The sequence below is a fragment of the Onychostoma macrolepis genome, chromosome 14, assembly GCF_012432095.1.
Source record: "Onychostoma macrolepis isolate SWU-2019 chromosome 14, ASM1243209v1, whole genome shotgun sequence".
In the NCBI taxonomy this organism is placed as follows: Eukaryota; Metazoa; Chordata; class Actinopteri; order Cypriniformes; family Cyprinidae; genus Onychostoma; species Onychostoma macrolepis.
This window is the reverse complement of record NC_081168.1, coordinates 9046349-9065185: the sequence shown is the minus strand read 5'-3', so window position 1 is coordinate 9065185 and position 18837 is coordinate 9046349. Positions and strand designations below refer to the sequence as shown.

The 18837-nt window shown below is 37.2% G+C and overlaps 5 protein-coding genes across 7 annotated transcripts; 3 read left to right on the top strand and 2 right to left on the bottom strand.

Moving 5' to 3' along the window:
* Positions 1 to 502: 502 nt before the first annotated feature.
* nkap (NFKB activating protein) lies at positions 503 to 3594 on the top strand. Of its 3 annotated transcripts, none has more exons than XM_058798283.1 (8): positions 503 to 1157; positions 1286 to 1366; positions 1995 to 2059; positions 2180 to 2281; positions 2369 to 2405; positions 2490 to 2681; positions 2803 to 2952; positions 3124 to 3594. In XM_058798283.1, the coding sequence occupies exons 1-8, from the start codon at positions 832 to 834 to the stop codon at positions 3296 to 3298; spliced, it is 1128 nt and encodes a 375-aa protein (XP_058654266.1). In that variant the 5' UTR covers positions 503 to 831; the 3' UTR covers positions 3299 to 3594. The 3 variants fall into 3 exon arrangements, with proteins under 3 accessions (XP_058654266.1, XP_058654265.1, XP_058654264.1); XM_058798282.1 differs by having other exon boundaries at positions 2366 to 2405; XM_058798281.1 differs by having other exon boundaries at positions 2351 to 2405.
* Positions 3595 to 4620: 1026 nt separating this feature from the next.
* ndufa1 (NADH:ubiquinone oxidoreductase subunit A1) lies at positions 4621 to 5480 on the bottom strand. The gene is made up of 3 exons (XM_058798284.1): positions 5080 to 5480; positions 4813 to 4902; positions 4621 to 4714 (listed from the first exon to the last, which is right to left on the bottom strand). The coding sequence occupies exons 1-3, from the start codon at positions 5179 to 5181 to the stop codon at positions 4694 to 4696; spliced, it is 213 nt and encodes a 70-aa protein (XP_058654267.1). The 5' UTR covers positions 5182 to 5480; the 3' UTR covers positions 4621 to 4693.
* Positions 5481 to 6015: 535 nt separating this feature from the next.
* Positions 6016 to 12297, top strand: upf3b (UPF3B regulator of nonsense mediated mRNA decay). Its single transcript, XM_058798279.1, has 10 exons — positions 6016 to 6274; positions 6753 to 6859; positions 6951 to 7057; positions 7254 to 7352; positions 7430 to 7540; positions 7632 to 7675; positions 7790 to 7981; positions 8472 to 8632; positions 8732 to 9050; positions 11287 to 12297. Exons 1-10 carry the CDS (start codon positions 6161 to 6163, stop codon positions 11650 to 11652), a joined length of 1620 nt encoding a protein of 539 aa, XP_058654262.1. The 5' UTR covers positions 6016 to 6160; the 3' UTR covers positions 11653 to 12297.
* A 1882-nt stretch (positions 12298 to 14179) lies between these two features.
* On the top strand, positions 14180 to 15593 carry rpl39 (ribosomal protein L39). Its single transcript, XM_058798197.1, has 3 exons — positions 14180 to 14309; positions 14520 to 14623; positions 15379 to 15593. Exons 1-3 carry the CDS (start codon positions 14307 to 14309, stop codon positions 15425 to 15427), a joined length of 156 nt encoding a protein of 51 aa, XP_058654180.1. The 5' UTR covers positions 14180 to 14306; the 3' UTR covers positions 15428 to 15593.
* A 630-nt stretch (positions 15594 to 16223) lies between these two features.
* Positions 16224 to 18275, bottom strand: sowahd (sosondowah ankyrin repeat domain family d). The gene is made up of 2 exons (XM_058798294.1): positions 17943 to 18275; positions 16224 to 17549 (listed from the first exon to the last, which is right to left on the bottom strand). The coding sequence occupies exon 2, from the start codon at positions 17431 to 17433 to the stop codon at positions 16387 to 16389; it is 1047 nt and encodes a 348-aa protein (XP_058654277.1). The 5' UTR covers positions 17434 to 17549; positions 17943 to 18275; the 3' UTR covers positions 16224 to 16386.
* Positions 18276 to 18837: the final 562 nt, after the last annotated feature.

The window sequence follows — 18837 nt, the reverse complement described above, 5'->3', positions numbered from 1 at the left end:
GATTAATAATAATTGTTTAAATTAATATAATAATTGTTACAACTTATCCATTTTCTTAAAAAAAAATGTTTTTTGTGAAAACCTGTAAGTCATGCATTTTACAGTAATTTTACAGTTTAATATGTCATAGTCATTGCCCTACTATGCTTATATGATATTTTATTTGTGCAGGGTCTTAAAAAATGTCTTAAGTCTTACATTTGATCTTAAAAATCTTAAAAATACTGAGATTAAGATGATTTAAGGGAGCTGTTTTGGTCCCTTAAATTTATCAAGGTGAAATAGTTACTAAGGACTTTGTAGCAACGCTCAAGGGAACACTTAGATAATTAAGGGGAATACTTAATGACAGCGTTAAGGTTCCTTTAAGTTGACCCTTAGGATTTTTCTTGCAACCCAAGTTTCACTAAGGGTTCCCTTAACCTTATAACCAAGGGATTTCTTAGTTTAAAGGCTTTCACGCAACCAGGTCTCCAGGGGGCGATATTGAGCGTCTTGCTACACAATTCTTCACAATAGAAGAATTAACGTAACGGAGACGTAAACACAAGTTGGAGTTCAACGATTCCAGTACACATTTTGGTCCTATGATCCGCGTTTAAATTGTTTTTCAGACCCTCTTGACACCACCGTGTTTTATATAAATTAACGTTAACGTTTTTGACTCTAGCTAAAGAATTTAAAATCGCTAAAATCATTATCTAGCTAGCTTTGCTAGTTCTTGGTGAACTGCGACGTTACCAACAAAATGTAAGTAACAGGCCGTTTTATGCCCCAAGTAAATAAAAGATCCCCCAATCATCGTTAAAATTAATAATAGAGTTTTTAGTAATGCCCGAGCTGGACGTAAAATATTCCGGCGCCGTGAGCCCGAAGAGACGCCGCCACAGCCGCTCCAGCAGCCGCTCACCGGACCGAGGGCTGAAGAACCACAGACACGAGCATGAAGACGACCACAAATCGCGATACAACGACAAAGAGAGGAGCAGAAACCGCTTCCGAGTCGGGTATTCTCGCAGTCGCTCCAGGTCAAGGGAAAGAGATCGGTCAAATTGGTCAGATCAGAGAGACAGAGATCACGGCTTTGGATCACGATCCGATTATTATGAGAAGAGAGACGATGCCCAGCGACAGAGACAAGACGCCTTCATCGCGAGGTCAGACACACTGAAGACGGGTGTCTTCTTGTACAAACATGCAGGACACGAGCTGTAACTGAGAATGGTGAAGAAAGTGTTTATAGGTGAATATTATATTTATTAGTTTTCTGTGTTTCTCTGTCAAGGCGTCTGCAGGAACGCGAGAGAATTGGTGAAGTGGGATGTCCTGAGGTCTGGGGATATTCTCCAAGAGTCAGAGAACCTGAGTGAGTACATATTAAACACTATATATATCACTACCAGTGTCTACTGTTATCTGTTTTATAATGTATAATGGGGGTCTAGATGCATTAAATTGATTGAAAGTACATATGTTGCAAAATATTTCCATTTCAAATAAATGCTCTTTTTTACTTACTATTAATCAAAGATATTAAACAGCACAACTGTCTTTAAACTTGCTTGATAATAAGAAATGTTTCTTGATCAGCAAATCAGAATATGTGAATGTTCCTTCAGAAATCATGTGACACTGAAAACTGAGTAATGCTACTGAAAATTCAGCTTTGCATCACAGGAATTAATTACATTTGAACATATATTAGAAACAGACATGTAATAATTTGACAATATTGCAGTCTTAACTGTATTTTTATCAAATAAATGCAGTTGTGGTGAGCATAAGACAACTTTCAAACACACACACACACACACATATCTTACTGCATTTCCTTTATTTGTTTTTCTACATTATTTAAAAAAAAAAACATTTACTGTACTTGTGCAGTGAAAATAGCTTAAATTGACTTGAAACTCTGAAACAGTCTATGCACAGTAATATATTCATCATATACTCCATGTGCTTAAGCGCTTTCATCTTATATCTTGTAACAGCTCAGACGAACACACTCCTGTAGAAGAGGACGTGAAAAACAGCAGCTCTGACTCAAGTTCACAGGGTAAATGATTCTTTACCATCTCACTTACACACAATCTGCTTTTTCACTACAGCATGTTTACTAAATACGAACCAGAAGTTGTTGAATGAATAATCAAAATGTCTGATATCTTGTCTACAGAGGAAAAGAAGAAAAAGAAAAAGAAGAAGAAGAAGAAGAAATCAAAGAAGAGGAAGAACAGGAAGCACTCAGAGGGCAGCGAGTCAGAAAGTGATTCTGAAGGTTTGGCATTTAGTTTTGTTCCAAAACATACATTATTTTTTTTACAAGTGAGATTATATAAATAATTAGTTGGTTGTTTTGCAGAAGAGATGAAAAAGAAGAAAAGAAAGAAGAAAAGTAAAAAGTAAGACTCTTGATTTCATCTGTAGTGTATTGAAGCGACAAGGCTTGATACGTTTCATACAATGGCATGATTTTGTTCTCACAGGAAAAAATCAAAGAAGAAGAAGGCGAAGAAGAATCACAAGGAGTCCAGTAGCTCTAGCAGTGAACATTCAGAGGAAGAAGAAGAAGAGGATGTCAATGAAATCTCATGGGTGGAGAAAACTGGTGTTGGCGAAAATGTTGTTGGACCTGAAGCACCTCTCACACACCTGTCCCAAGACGACAAACCTTTAGAGTGAGCAGCTGATTCTTCCTCCACTGTTGCTTAATGATAATGGTGGTTGATTTTAAGTCATTTTTGATCCTGTCTTTGGAACCGAATGTTACAGCTTTGTGTCTTGTCTTGTTGCCCATAGTTTTGGCCACGCTTTGCTACCAGGTGAAGGTGCGGCTATGGCAGAGTTTGTCAAAGCAGGGAAACGTATTCCAAGAAGAGGTGAAATCGGTTTGACTAGTAATGAGATTGCAGAGTTTGAGAAATGTGGCTATGTCATGAGTGGAAGCAGGTATGAAACATTCATATTGTACATTTATACACACATACTACAGTTTGATATTTTGGGGTCTGTTTTTGAAAGAAATATACTTTTATCAAACAAGGATGCATTAAAGGTGAAACTGTTACAATTGTAGGTGGTGTCATGCACATTTTTATATGCTATTTTTTATGCCCTCAGACATCGGCGTATGGAGGCTGTGCGTCTGAGAAAGGAAAACCAGATCTACAGTGCTGATGAGAAGAGGGCGCTTGCTTCCTTTAACCAAGAGGAAAGAAGAAAGAGGGAGAGCAAAATCCTTTCCAGCTTCAGGGAAATGGTGTACAGAAAGACTAAAGGCAAAGACGAGAAGTAGGCTGTCCTGCAGAATTATATTTTCAGTTGGAATGTTATTTTTCTTTTTTTAAAGGAAAAAGACAACATAAAATGTGATTAAGTCACAGCTTTTACTTAAATGTGTGTATGTATTCATTTTTGTTTGCTTGGGCATCCTCCTGTACAATACACGGTGAGAGGTTTGTGAACTAAAATTGATATGTGTTTCTTTTATTACAAACGGTGATCAGTAGAACTCAAACCATTAACCACTGGAATACCCTTCATGTAATGTGTGTTGCATCTAAATAAAAATGGTCATGTGATTCACAGTCATGCTGGAACTTTCATTAAAGATGAGAATTAGCCCCTAATAATAACCCTGCGTTTAACCTTGTAAGGTTAGTTAAAATATAGAGTCTTTGTTTTTGTTATGTGCTTTGAATCTTTAGTTTTAGAAATTTCCAACAATATTCATTTGTTTTTCTTAAGAATTATTTTATTTAAATGGCGTATATGTAGTGCATTTAGAAAGTATTAACCACCCGTATATAATATTCAAAGATAAAGCATATGTACACTTTATACTACAACACTGAAAGCAACTTTTATATAATGGATTTTTACATTTACATCTATATAAAAGAACACTAATAATCTTAGATCAAAATCTACAAATTAAATTCACAATAGTAATTTTCATGACTTTTCCCAGCCTGGAAATCACAATTCTATGACAGTACAAGCCACAAAGACTGCTATAAGCATTATGGTTTGAAATAGAAGTACATCAAGTCTGCATCTCAATTTTCTCCACTGGATGCCTAAATGGATGTAAAAAGTGCACTAGATTTCCTTCACAAAATAAGAGTGTTACTACTTTAGTATAATTTGTATGCTTATTGCATTACCACTTATGTCTACTGACACTCCATTTGAAGCTGTCAAAGGATTCTGTGGAGCCTGCATATTACATAAACACATTACACCGTTTATGCACATTATGTGTACTTTAGTATATTTTCAAGCATTTTATAAATCCACTTAAATTGATCGATTGGAATAATTTGAAGTACTTTGCACATGTAATGTAATGTGCATTATGTTCGACGTATATATATATGCATTGCTCTGTCTCTGTAAAAACTGCAGGGATTGGATCATGCACTCTATATTTTAACCCATCATTACACTTGAGTACACAGTGACTATTAACTAAAACCTCAGTTACCTGGGTTAAGGAATCATGAATCTAAACTATGCAAACAAATGTATATTCACACCACGGTGAATCAGCATCAAAACAGTACAATATAACAGCTCTATAAAAAAATGAAAACAAAAATGACAACAGCAAGCCAATTAATAATTTAAAGATAACGTTTTAATAGACTACTGGACAAAATGTACATTTCAATTGTTGCTTGGTGGCTCTTCATTTGATGTTTTCAAGTCCCTGTGAAATAAGCAAAGAAGAATATTAAAGCACCAGATATTGTGAGCATATTGCCAGTACTGATACGTTTTTACACAAGTTTATGGAAGTCTTTTTACCTTGGCATGGTAGTGTGTTCCAGTTCCAGACACTCTCCTGTCTCTCTCCATCAAATACCAGTGATAGGGAACCCGTGCGGTCCTCTTTTCCTGAGTGCAAGAAGTAGTAACTGTTATATGAAATGCTGTAGACTTACTATGCGAGAGCAACCAGAAACATCAGACAAATGTCAAACTGAAACAAAGATGTATATCTATTGAAAGATTCATAAAAGAATATACTCAATGACTGAGAGTGACAAAACATTGCTCATCATCATCACTCACCTTTCCACCGTTTGTGAACTTATGGATTTGAGCAGTTGCGATGCCAGGAATCATCAGACAAACTGTCATAACAGCAAAACCGGGCAATATCTCATACCACATGATTGTGGTGAAATGTGAGTGTACAAACACAGAGAAATTACTGCGAAGGACAAGATTTTTTTTATGTTTTTTAGAGAATCTCGCAAAATTGTCGTCTACATGGGCCAAAATGTCTACCCTTCTGACGGTCACAAAAACAACTTCCGATATGTGTATAATTCACTTCCGCATCTGAAAACCTCCGCTGTAATACCGCAGCGCCACGTTGTGGCTCTTAGCGTAAGTCTTATACTATTAAAACTACTACAGCATTAACAGACTTATGGCCACTTTGTTAATAAGGACATGCATAACATAAAAATACGGTTTTGAATGATAAGCCAAATGAAAAAAATAGTTTGGGAGGCTTCTTCTTCTCTTGGTTAATGGCGGATTGCAAACAACTTTTAGGTGCATACCGCCACCTACTGTACAAGAGTGTGTAACATCGTATCATTTTAAATGCAGTCATATTCTGCTTATTACCCCTGTGTCATTAAGGAATTTAAATAACGCTTTCCTAGCTTTCATTATCCCCCCTCCCTCTCCTTCTGTTCCTAGTATTCCCATCATATTCCACTCTCGCCCTGCCTCCTGAACCCTATCTTGAAACACCCGTCTTGCACAGCAATGTCTAGCCTGTCCGCTCTTCATGGAAGAGCAGTAAAAGAGACAAGTATTACATTTATAGGAAGTGTGCGATTTTGTTATGTAATAATGTGGCAAATATGCTGTTAATGTAATTAACAGTCACTAATTCAAATCGAGTTTTCTCCCTAGTAAGAGTCCTTTTGAGAACGATAGAAGTCGCGGAGTGGAAGAGTGGACGCTCCTCGCTTTGTCGAGAGACTCTTTGCGCCATAAGCCGTAGCCAATCAGAGACGCCTGCTGGTGTTACGGAGAAACAACAGCGGAAAGTTGGGTAGTGGAGAGATAGCAGACACGACTGATAACAGAAACATACGAAGTAAGACATCGCTACAAAAGTTGGCAAAGCATCATGAAGGAGGACAAGGAAAACACGCGACCCAGAGAAAAGAAAGTGGAAATAAAATGTGACGAAATTGAGAAAGCAGATAAGCCAAATAAAGAGAAGAAGGAGGCTATGACAAAGGTAGTTAGTTAGCAGGCTAGCTGGCTACAATCCTGCTACAAATGGACTATAAACAGCGCAGCTAGTCGCTTTCATTTGAAATACTATGAATTATTGTTTGCAGCTGTATTTTTACTAACATGTTTACATATTACTCTCTGTTTGATTTAAACGTTGCAGTTGAAAATCACTGGACATGCCTGATACTTACAGACTGGTTAGCAAATCCCCTGTCAAAGTTTCTAATCACTGCGGGGATTGAGCAGTTCGCACAACAAAAGAGAGGAATCTCCTGGAAACTTTGACAGGGGGATTTTTGTGGATACAGCCTCAATCAATAATTTATAGTATTTTGAATGTCGAATAACATTTCAGTCACTGTAGTGTTATTATATACAGCAATCACAGTTAAACATTGACTTTACTTTGTGTATATATAATACATGCGCATGTCAAGTAATTCCAGTATTGATGTTTGTTCGTTTTATACATTTTTTAGATTGTGATCCGACGTCTCCCTCCAAGTCTTACTAAAGAAGACTTAGTGGAACAACTGCAGCCTCTTCCGGAGCTGGATTACCTGGAGTTTTTCTCTAGCGATACTAGGTTCGTAGATGCAGTCTTATAAAAGAAAGCATAAGACAGAAACATAATGAAAGGGCTTTGATGGCTGATCAAGATGTTTGTTTATTTGCAGTCTTTTCCCACATCTGTTTGCAAGAGCCTATCTGAATTTCAAAAATCAAGATGACATAGTTCTCTTCAGAGACCGGTTTGATGGATATGTCTTCATCGATAGTCGAGGTTTGGCTTTTGTGTTTCATTAACATTTCCAGGATTCAGTGTTTACTTGCTAATCAGTGGTTTTAATTTTGCAAAGTTGTGCCTTAAATGTCATAGAGTCTTCAGACTGAGATGACTTGTGTGCTGGTCAATTTCTGGTGCTCTTTTCTAATAGTGAGAACTGTTATATCTTTTTTTTTTTTTCTCCATATTATAGGTCAAGAATATCCGGCAATTGTTGAGTTTGCACCATTCCAGAAAATTGCTAAGAAAAGGAGCAAGAAGAAGGATGCCAAAAGTGGAACAATTGAAGATGGTGAAATATATGTTTTTACATTTTATTGTTAGTACTGCAAACAGTAGTTAATAATTAGTTTACCTGTGTCTTATTAGATGTTGATTACAAAAAGTTTTTGGAGTTCTACAATGGTGACGAGGAAAAATTTCCTTCCAACCCTGAGACTTTACTCGAGGAAATAGAGGCCAAGACGAAGGAACTCAGTGGTGAGTTTCAGCACAAAACCTCTAAACAAAACAATTTTAAATAGTTTGTGCTCTTCATTTGACATATTCATCTGAAATGTTCTTTTCCCAGCTAAAAAAACAACACCTCTCTTGGACTTCCTTAAGAATAAACAGGTAAAATGAGGGTACAATATTTACTGATTTAAATGCTTTCTTCATTATCTTGACACCCAGTATGCCATACTGTATGTGTGGTGTATTTATGCTCTCTCATCCTGTCCTCCCCAGAGGATTAGAGAAGAAAAGAAAGAAGAGAGGAGACGGAGAGAACTAGAACGTAAACGCCTGCGAGATGAAGAACGGCGCAAGTGGAGAGAGGAAGACAGAAGAAAAAGAAAAGAGGCTGAGAAATTGAAAAAAGGAGAAAAGGCATCTGACAAGGATAAGGACCAACCTAAAGATGAACTGCCAAAAATCAAGGTACGTAACTATCTAAATATTATTGACTACCTAAATTCATTACTGAGTTTCATTACTAAAAATTAGTTACTAAAAAAAGTTGGCAAGATTTTTGATATAAACCTTATATGCTTACCAAGGCTGCATTTATTTAATCAAAAATACAAAACAGTAATATTGTAAAATAACTGTTTTCTATTTTAATTTATTTTAAAATGTAATTTATTCCTGTGAAGTCATTACTCCAGTATGCAGTGTTATATGATTCTTCAGAAATCATTCTAATATGCTGATTTCTTATTATTATAAGTGTTGAAAACAGTTGTGCTGCTTCATATTTTTGTGGAAACCATGATACATTTTTTTTTCGGGATTCTTTCATGAATGGAAAGTTAAAAAAACAACAACTTTGTAACATTTTAAATGTCCTTACTAGCACTTTTGATCAATTAAATGCATCCTTGTCTAATAACTTTTGAACGGTAATATTCAACCAAGTTTTGTCTTACAGCTCTTGAAAAAAACTGAGAAAGCAGATGATGGTGATACTGAGAAGCCAAAGGACAAGCCCAAGAAACAAGACCGAGAGAAACAGAAGGAAGATCGACCTCCAGTTGGAGGAGACACAAAGAAGCGTCAGAATGGTGAACACAGAGAGGAGAAAGGGGGAAAGTAAGTTGGTTACACCCAGCATTCCCAGCCTTACTCAAAACATATTTTACTTCTCAGGTCTAATTTCATATCATGATGTCAATATGCTTTGGTATTCAGGTCAGAGGATAGTGGGCATAAAAATTACAGAGATCGTGATGGAGACCGAGAGCGAGACCGGGACAGAGAGAGAGAGCGAAGACAGAAAGAAAAAGAACGAATCAGAAGGCAGGATGAAGAACGGAGGAAAAGAGAACGTCATGATGGAGAAAGCACCTACAAAAAGAGAGATGAGGAGGGGAAGAAGGACAAGGAGCGTGTTTGGGAGAAAAGAAAGAATGAAAACACTGGAGAGTCCTCCGTTAATGCTCACCCTGAAAAGCCATCAAGGGACAGCAAAAAAGAAGACAGTGCCAGAAAAGACCGTCTGAGAAACAAGGTACACGTTTGAAATAATTAAGGTTTTTTAAAACAAATTATGTTTTTGAAATATTATTACAATTTAAATGTTTTTTCTTATGCTAATATATTTGAAAATGTTATTTATTCCTATGATGGCAAAGCTGAATTTTACATACAGTGAGGAAAATAAGTATTTGAACACCCTGCTATTTTGCAAGTTCTCCCACTTAGAAATCATGGAGGGGTCTGAAATTGTCATCGTAGGTGCATGTCCACTGTGAGAGACATAATCTAAAAAAAAATCCAGAAATCACAATGTATGATTTTTAACTATTTATTTGTATGATACAGCTGCAAATAAGTATTTGAACACCTGTCTATCAGCTAGAATTCTGACCCTCAAAGACCTGTTAGTCTGCCTTTAAAATGTCCACCTCCACTCCATTTATTATCCTAAATTAGATGCACCTGTTTGAGGTCGTTAGCTGCATAAAGACACCTGTCCACCCCATACAATCAGTAAGAATCCAACTACTAACATGGCCAAGACCAAAGAGCTGTCCAAAGACACTAGAGACAAAATTGTACACCTCCACAAGGCTGGAAAGGGCTACGGGAAATTGCCAAGCAGCTTGGTGAAAAAGGTCCACTGTTGGAGCAATCATTAGAAAATGGAAGAAGCTAAACATGACTGTCAATCTCCCTCGGACTGGGGCTCCATGCAAGATCTCACCGTGGGGTCTCAATGATCCTAAGAAAGGTGAGAAATCAGCCCAGAACTACACGGGAGGAGCTGGTCAATGACCTGAAAAGAGCTGGGACCACCGCTTCCAAGGTTACTGTTGGTAATACACTAAGACGTCATGGTTTGAAATCATGCATGGCACGGAAGGTTCCCCTGCTTAAACCAGCACATGTCCAGGCCCGACTTAAGTTTGCCAATGACCATTTGGATGATCCAGAGGAGTCATGGGAGAAAGTCATGTGGTCAGATGAGACCAAAATAGAACTTTTGGTCATAATTCCACTAAACGTGTTTGGAGGAAGAAGAATGATGAGTACCATCCCAAGAACACCATCCCTACTGTGAAGCATGGGGTGGTAGCATCATCTTTGGGGTGTTTTTCTGCACATGGGACAGGGCGACTGCACTGTATTAAGGAGAGGATGACCGGGGCCATGTATTGCGAGATTTTGGGGAACAACCTCCTTCCCTCAGTTAGAGCATTGAAGATGGGTCGAGGCTGGGTCTTCCAACATGACAATGACCCGAAGCACACAGCCAGGATAACCAAGGAGTGGCTCTGTAAGAAGCATATCAAGGTTCTGGCGTGGCCTAGCCAGTCTCAGACCTAAACCCAATAGAGAATCTTTGGAGGAGCTCAAACTCCGTGTTTCTCAGCGACAGGCCAGAAACCTGACTGATCTAGAGAAGATCTGTGTGGAGGAGTGGGCCAAAATCCCTCCTGCAGTGTGTGCAAACCTGGTGAAAAACTACAGGAAACGTTTGACCTCTGTAATTGCAAACAAAGGCTACTGTACCAAATATTAACATTGATTTTCTCAGGTGTTCAAATACTTATTTGCAGCTGTATCATACAAATAAATAGTTAAAAAATCATACATTGTGATTTCTGGATTTATTTTTTTAGATTATGTCTCTCACAGTGGACATGCACCTACGATGACAATTTCAGATCCCTCCATGATTTCTAAGTGGGAGAACTTGCAAAATAGCAGGGTGTTCAAATACTTATTTTCCTCACTGTACATAATATAAAGAAATATTTCTTAATACAATGTTGCTTAATTTTTTTTTTTTGTGGAAACTGTGATTAAACTACCTTTCAAAACTTTATAAGGGTTTATATTTGAAATAGATGCTGTTCTTTTGATTGTTCTATTCATCAAAGAATCTTGATTGTTTCCACAAAATATTAAGCATCAAAAACTGTTTTCAACCTTATTAATAATAGGAACCACTGAGCACCAGTAATAATTGATAATAGAGCACCAAATCAGTATATTAGAATGCTTTCTGAAAGGCACTGAAGACTGGAGTAGTGCCTTTGCCATTACAGGACTAAATCACATTTAAAGGTTTATTTAGATAGAAAACTATTATGTTAAATTGTAGTAATAATTCACAATAATACTACGTATAGTATGACTTGGATCAAAAAATGCAGCCTGAGCATACGTGACTTTTTATAAAAACATTCAAAAACTTTGTATTTCACTTATTGCTTGTAATTTTTACATTTCTATCATAGGATCGGCCTGCAATTCAGCTGTACCAGCCAGGGCGAGGAGCCGTAACCGGGGCGGAGGAGGAGGAACAGGAGGAGATGGACCGGCAGCGGAGAAGAGAGCCGAGCGGGAGCCCAAGAACACTCAAGAGAAAGCTGCTGAGTGAGGAAACAGCTCTGTGCTGGCATAACTTGATGTCTCGAGAGAGGAGGGGCTCTGTTCTAATCAGGACAAACACCTCAAAAACATGGTGCTGCCATCAAAAGAAATCCCCCCACTTTAAAAAAAAAAACAACTCTCTGTCAATGACACGAGAGCACATACATGTTGCCCTCCAGTGCCTGAATGAGCCCCCCAAAGTTTCTGTTCATGAGCAAAGCAAGTCCTAACCGACGGTTAGATTTGAGAGACTGGGCTTAATCACGAGAGAAGCCAAAGCGATTGGACCACGATAACTCAAAGTGACCTTACTTTTGGTACACAGCCAAACGTGTTTTACTTCACATGCTTTTCTGTTTCATAGTTTATAAAAGGTCTGATCCAGCTTGCTTATGATTTCTCACTGTTCCGTTTTAGAAAGATCTTTCGCGCCTTACCCAAAACCTACTATCATTTCAGACAATCAGTAGTAAATTTGTGTTCTTTGAGCATGGATGTAGCCTGCAGCTGTTTTACAGAGCCTGCTGATCTACGATGTTTCTGTTCTGATTAGGGATTGGTCAGGTGGAAAAAGAGCCATGCTTTATAATGCTGATGCCTTGATCACTGTCAGTTCTTTTCTGCAAGTCGACTAAATTATATGCAAAAACAGATGTGGCCTTTTATAGTTTTGGAATTTAAGCATATCTTACTACTCAGAAAAATGCAACTTCTGGTTAGCTTGGTATGGAAACTGTGCTGTCATCCAATTGTATGTTCCATTGTATCTAATCCATAACTCAAAACACAGCTTGTTTTCCTTTTATAGTTGCAGCTTTGTCAAAATGTGAAGAGTAATAAAAAAACAAAACAATAAATGAACAACCTATGTGTTACTTGTAGTATTTAGTTTTCTTTGTCAATTACATTTCTTTGGTCAAAAAATGTAATTGTTTTAATTCCATGAAATGGGTGCCCTTTATGGGTGCTTTTTATTTAAAAATGTGATTTTTTTTAAAGAAAATTTATTTGAGATTTCAAGATATTTTATAGTGTTAATAAATTGCAATTGTGTCACCTTTTTTTTACTATTTTTTTATATTTAAGTTTAAATATAGCTAAGACTTTAAAGTTCATAGTTTTATGGTTTTAAGTTAATTTAAAAGCCGTGTGCTTGATGTTGTTTTATAAGAGAGAATTTAATGCTGATATTGCTGAATACTCACATAATAAGTTTCAATAACTGGTTGTTAGCTGTACAAAAATAAAAATGCAAAAACAAAGTAATATAAAAAGAGGAGATAATTTTTCTTGAAGAGATTCATTGTCATCCTGCTTTTCTTAATGTATGTAATTTATTGTACATTATTTTAATTAATAAGGGCCTTAGGAGGGGTTATTTATGATGTTAAATATGGTTGACTCATTAACTGGGACAATGTTTTTGTCTAGGGTGAATTCAGGTAAAGTGGGCCATTTAAGTTTGATTGTACTGAGCTCAATAGGTTTGCACTTTCAGAGCATAACAATAGTTCTTAAAGGACACTATTTCTCTAAATGATAAAATAGTTTTGGTTGATGTAATATGACACTGGTGGGTTGGCCACAGTGTCATGGTGAAAGGTAGAAAACCCTTCGACATGAGATTTTCATTTCTAAATTATAAGGTTGCTCACTAAATGGAAACAAATATTATTGGCACAGGTCCTGTTGTTAACAGGGAATAAAATGCAAAGAACAAAACATTTTAAAAATGTGTTAGTTTTCTTGTAAGGTGTTTAAATATTGCTGGCCCACTTTGGCTGAATGTGTTAGATAAAGTGGGCCAGTGGGATTCAGGTAAAGTGGGCTCATTAAATAAATTGACATTCACTGGTTATTTTATAGTTGACATGTATCATTTACTTTTTTAGAAAACAGAAATTAGTCTGCAGTCAGGACATTCAAGTCAGATGGAAGAAAGGAAAGTGAGAATAGAAAGGAAGTCAAGGCATGAAGTTCAGTCTGTGGAGTAAAGAAAAAGCCAGAATATAAAGTTTTAAAATATAGACACATAAAAAGTCAATTTAAAGTGTTTAGAGAAACAGACAGAAACACATTTTTACATGGTTACCATTTGAAATGTTCCTCATTATTTTTTTTGGACTATTTTTTGCCGCTTGTGTTATAGTCACATTTTTAACATATTGTAGAGTTCATTTTATCAATATTCTAATTTCTGAATATTCTGATATTCAGATTTAACCAAATTTAATATGTCAACACAACATGTTCTTTCAGTTGTTTGGAATTTCACGAATGAATTAAGATGAGGATTTACACGTGATTTATTGTACTCATAATCTGTGGGTTATATATTTTTGGATTTGTTAAATATGTTGTTAAGATGCCCACTTTACCTGAAAATAAATTTGTCTGGAGTACATGACCTCAAAATGTTTGTTGGTATATATCTTGCAAATAAAAATGAACTATATTCAAATTGAAGTATTATAGCTGGACCTTAAAGTTAACAAAAGTAAAAAGAAAAGAAAAAAAACATGAAGGTATCTAAATTATACCTTTTACAAAAAGAGGCCCACTTTACCTGAATTCACCCCTATTTAAAACTAAAACTAGCTTTTATTAGAACTAGGCACAGCCCAAACAAGAGAGTAAAGTAATTGTTTTGTTGATGTACAGTAGAATAATGCCTGTAATAATACATCAGAATGAAAAATTGCATGCAAAATCTAATTTTCAAAAAGTGAATTGTACCCAGTAGCATGTGATCCGTGGAGCCGCTGGGTGTCGCTGTGATGTGAAGGAGCGGCCCAGTGCGTGACTCGGATATACAATGCTTGCTTTTCCCATGGTTCCTTCTCTTCGACTACCGCCATAGTGGTGAACGGATAGCCATCTGCCAATGGTAAGTGAAAATCCTAAAACATCCGTAAACAGGTAGTCGTTCTCCTGTAAATCTCTTCATTTTTGAATATCAATCGACGTTCTTAGGTCGTGGGATTTAGTATTTGACAGATTGATGTTCGGAAAGTAATAAGATCGTTGCCCGTCTTTCCGCGGTGAAGAGACGCTGGATGAAGATAGTTTGACGGTGTGCCTCACATTTCTATTTCAGGCGTCTCACAAGACTTTCAGAATCAAACGCTTCCTCGCTAAGAAGCAGAAGCAGAACAGGCCGATCCCACAGTGGATTAGGATGAAAACTGGCAACAAGATCAGGTAAGTTGACATACTGAACACTGCTGAACTAAGTTATACCCGCACCTACATTACCAAAGTGCTAGTAGTCCTTGTTTCTGTGGTTTATAGTAGCCAATGAAAGCAGGACTGCAATTACAGTGCTAAATTTGTGGGAGCACTGTCATTATTCCTGCTGAGAGCATCCTTCTGCTCTGGAGTTGTGAACACTGTCATGTCCCATATGACACGTGAATGCTCTGTTGTGGAGACACGTTTCATTGGATTATAATTGCATTTTTTTACAGGAAGATGAAGTGCACGATGAGCAACTCTGTGCTTAGCAGTACTTTAATTTGCTGCTGTAATGTTAACAATGCATTAAAGTGATATATGGGGTGTTTATTACACTACAGTTTTTATGTAATTGTTGTTGACATGCTTGATGGGTTATTTTGTGTCATTATAAACCCTCTTATTCATGATTTTGAGAGATTCATGACAGCAATGCAGTTTACTACAAAAGCCTAGAGCAGGGATCCTCAAATCTGGTCCACAAGATCCACTTTCCTGCAGAGTTAGTTCTAACCCTACTCGAACACACCTGAGCATGCTAATCAGTGTCTTCAAGATCATTAGAAAATCACAGGTAGGTGAGTTTGATCAGGGTTGGAGCTAAACTAAGCAGATTGGCCCTCCAGGGAAAGATTTGAGGAATTCTGACCTAGAGTGTAGTGTAATTGATTTTAATGTGTGTTTGCCTCTGTGATGCTTTATCTTGGCAAATCTCTTTGCAGGTACAACTCCAAGAGGAGACATTGGAGAAGGACCAAGCTGGGCTTGTAAACACACGGTTTACTTCAGCTTCCCCCTCTGTCTGTTCCCTGCCAGGACCACCAACTCATCCAGAGCTGGAGAGAAGCCATGCTATCTGGAACAGCAGTCTCTCTTTTGTACAGATATTCTGGTTATGTCCTTGCTGAACAATAAAAGATTTGTCATCGAACCAGAAGTATTCGTATCCTCCTCTTTTTGTGAAAATGTCAAAGTTGACATTTTCCAGTGGCTAGATTTGCAATGTTGTTGTGCACAAAAAACAGATTTGGTACTAATAAACAATTTTACTGGCTTTCACTGAGCTTTAATGCTAATTCTCAGAAAGGATCAACGGTTTAGGTTTATATTTATCTATGTGGGTTTCTGTGGGACTTAGAATTAAGTCACTGACAAATAAAGGCCTTAAAAAGGTTAATTTCATGCAAAAAGTCTTAAATTCATAAGGTCACCCAAGTGCGACTGCAAAACAGAAACAAAAAAAAAGAAGGTTTGCAGTATTTGTTATTTAATCATCCAATTACTTGACCTAAATATTTAACTTCAGGTCTATTTTGATTAATTTAACAAGTGAGTTGATTAGCAAGAGCAAATGACAATGTGATATGAAAAATTGTTTTCCATGTTTTTTTCCCTGTGGATATTTGTTTTAATCAAACTTAACGTTAATTGAACTTTTTGTACAGTAAATGTTTTTTCCATATTCTAATGGTTGAGAGCAAATAATTTAAGCCTTATAAGTAAAATGAATTCAAATGAAGTAAGGTGTGTGTGTATATATAAACAAAATACTGGTGAGGCGTTCATTGCAGCTTGGTTTATTAAAAATATTAAAGTTCATCATCTAATACCCAGCACAGTTATAAGGTTAAGCAATTGCCACATTATTAAACATACAAGTTTTATTACTCAAAGGAGCAAATTTCAAGTGTATAACAATAACGACCTGAAAACATGATTTTGGTAAAGTCTCAGATCTTTTCAAGCAGACCAACATTGTATAACAGCCTCTTAAATGATGAGAATCGATTGCGTGTGATTCCTCCTGAACCGTCCACCTCAACTCTACTTTCTTGAGTATGTTCCTCAGCTGGCTGTGCTTGACACGCACTGTTATTCACATTCAAGTACCCTACAGAGTGTTCATCGTCCCAAGCTCCCAGAAGCTCCTTCATTTCTCTTGGTGCATTGTGTTTGAGATACTGCCATGCCCTTTTCCCACTGTAGTCCATGACATCTATATTAGCACTGAATGCACCAACCAAAGCCTTCACGACCGTGTACTGGTTATGCATGGCAGCTACATGAAGAGGCGTCAGGCCTCCACTGCCTCTCAAGTTCACATTCACTGACAGCCCCTCTTTTTCTGCATGCCCCAGAAGCTGAATCAGTGTCTCGTCCTTTCCATTTTTGGCCAACCAGTGAAGAGCCGTAAAACCACTGATAAAGTCTTTTCTGCTCAATAAACTGGGATCTTCAGCGAGAAATTCCAGCATAGTGTCATAATTTCCATCCACAACAGAAAGCATCCACGCGTGCTCCATAGGATCCAAAGCCCAGAGCGCGCCGCTGTTCAAAGTGTCCCCATACGGAGCCTCCTCTTCCACTGGCGATTTGTTTTTGGATGATAAAATGCTTGACAATCCAGATTTATTATTCAAAAACAACTCTTTCAAATACTTCTTTCGCATAGCGGGGGTGAGGGAGCCCTTCTCCGACGCGTCCACTGACAGTCTGCGGGAGGCGCTGCTGCCCGATTCCTCCAGCTGTTTCTGAAATCTGGATCTGCGCGAGGAGGCGCTTAACACAGGAGACACGGGTCGAGCCCCATGTCTTGACAATCTCTCCTCAAGATTTAAGCGGAACTGGTTTGTTAGCCTGCTTTTAGGGGAATCTGTATTACTTACATTATTGCCCGAAGCTTCGCATTCTGAGACTTTTGGTTCTTCTGAAGGCAGTGCAGCTTCTCCCATAGGGTCATTAAAATGTTCCTCAGAGCTGATGGGCCCCTCATACATGCTGGCGGATCCCTGGGAAGTGATTTACTTAGATAAAATCCAAATTGAAGAGGCTTACATAACCAGAGAAAACCATCCTCCTTGTAGTCACTTCTCTTGGCTATAAATGTTCAAATCTGGGTGGGGAAAATTAATATATTATGTGTACATTACATAATTAATTAATTATCTTAATAAAAAGATTATTAATCTTCATATAGGCCTATTTTACGAGGAAAACAAACATGGCTCGTTTAGTTTTCTCCCTGGGGAAAGAAACGCGCTTCTTCCTCATTCGTGTTCCTCTTTTTACATTTGCTTTTAAAACAAAACATTCACACTAACTTCTGTTTTACATTATATAACAATTTAATTTTTTTTAATCTTTGCATTTTATGTTTTCATAAATTCAGCTGATTTACGTCTGATTAATGTCCGAAAGGTGCAAATTACATCGCACGTTATTCCTTTCGTGTTCTCGTAAAGTTTTAAGAGAATTGTAAGTTTTATTGATGAGTGTGAATGAATACCTGTCTCTCAGGTAAACCATCCGGTGGCGTGTCACCTGTTGTCCGCACAGCTCTTCAAAGCAGGCTATTCTTCCCTCGTCCATATAATTCAAGTTGTCTAGTCTCAACCAAATAATTTCCTGCGGGTTGTAGGGCTCCACAAACCTTTGAACGCTTGGTATCTCTCAGTTTCTCCTTTCTGAGAAGCAGAAAATGTTTTCTGTGAGCTAACCTAAACTATTCGAGTGTGTTTTCCTCGCAGTGGCCATTTCCGACGTCCAAACCCTCCCCTAGATAAAGTCTGAAGTTCAAATACCACTGACTAAATCAACACTTGTCTTCAAACCCACGACACTTGCAACTTGGCTGATCATTGGCTCATTGGATGATGGAACCGAGAGAAAAAAAGGCAAAAGAGTTTTTATTTTTTTTATTTTGCAAACTTAACCCTGCTTAATTCAATATGATTTAATATGAAGAAGGTACTTCCTTATGAAATGTTACGCCAGTTTTCAAATAAATCACTTTCCAGCAACATACGAATATAATATTCAGAAATATTAAAATGTAAGATTTAACATATGTAATGTAAATGAGTCAAATGCCTATGCATAAAAACGTTAGGCGATGACATTTTAATATTATAATCATATTAAAATGTGTTTAAACGGGCTTTGGACTATTACATTTAAGTTAGTAGACCTACGTTGCATATTTGCTTTATAATCGTAACATATTGAAATCTTGAGTATTTAAAACATACACATTTACGCCATGCAGCATCCTTTACTGTAGACCTGTAGAAATATGCATTTCAGCGTTTGAGCTGAAGAGGACTATACCATTTAATGAAATGGGGGTCATATTGATTGTGATTACGATATTTTGATTATCAGATTGTTTTGAGTGTTGTAAT

What these genes read in the sequence shown, in the direction of transcription:
- nkap (XM_058798281.1), top strand. Translation starts at nt 832, where the DNA reads ATGCCCGAGCTGGACGTAAAATATTCCGGCGCCGTGAGCCCGAAGAGA. An exon ending in GTCAGAAAGTGATTCTGAAG is followed by an intron (nt 2,282 to 2,350) that starts GTTTGGCATTTA and finishes ATAAATAATTAG; the next exon opens with TTGGTTGTTTTGCAGAAGAG. An exon ending in CAAGACGACAAACCTTTAGA is followed by an intron (nt 2,682 to 2,802) that starts GTGAGCAGCTGA and finishes TGTTGCCCATAG; the next exon opens with TTTTGGCCACGCTTTGCTAC.
- ndufa1 (XM_058798284.1), bottom strand. Translation starts at nt 5,181, where the DNA reads ATGTGGTATGAGATATTGCCCGGTTTTGCTGTTATGACAGTTTGTCTG. An exon ending in AGTTCACAAACGGTGGAAAG is followed by an intron (nt 4,903 to 5,079) that starts GTGAGTGATGAT and finishes TCTTGCACTCAG; the next exon opens with GAAAAGAGGACCGCACGGGT. An exon ending in GAACACACTACCATGCCAAG is followed by an intron (nt 4,715 to 4,812) that starts GTAAAAAGACTT and finishes CTTATTTCACAG; the next exon opens with GGACTTGAAAACATCAAATG.
- upf3b (XM_058798279.1), top strand. Translation starts at nt 6,161, where the DNA reads ATGAAGGAGGACAAGGAAAACACGCGACCCAGAGAAAAGAAAGTGGAA. An exon ending in TGTCTTCATCGATAGTCGAG is followed by an intron (nt 7,058 to 7,253) that starts GTTTGGCTTTTG and finishes TCCATATTATAG; the next exon opens with GTCAAGAATATCCGGCAATT. An exon ending in ACTTCCTTAAGAATAAACAG is followed by an intron (nt 7,676 to 7,789) that starts GTAAAATGAGGG and finishes TGTCCTCCCCAG; the next exon opens with AGGATTAGAGAAGAAAAGAA.
- rpl39 (XM_058798197.1), top strand. An exon ending in AAAACTGGCAACAAGATCAG is followed by an intron (nt 14,624 to 15,378) that starts GTAAGTTGACAT and finishes ATCTCTTTGCAG; the next exon opens with GTACAACTCCAAGAGGAGAC.
- sowahd (XM_058798294.1), bottom strand. Translation starts at nt 17,433, where the DNA reads ATGTATGAGGGGCCCATCAGCTCTGAGGAACATTTTAATGACCCTATG.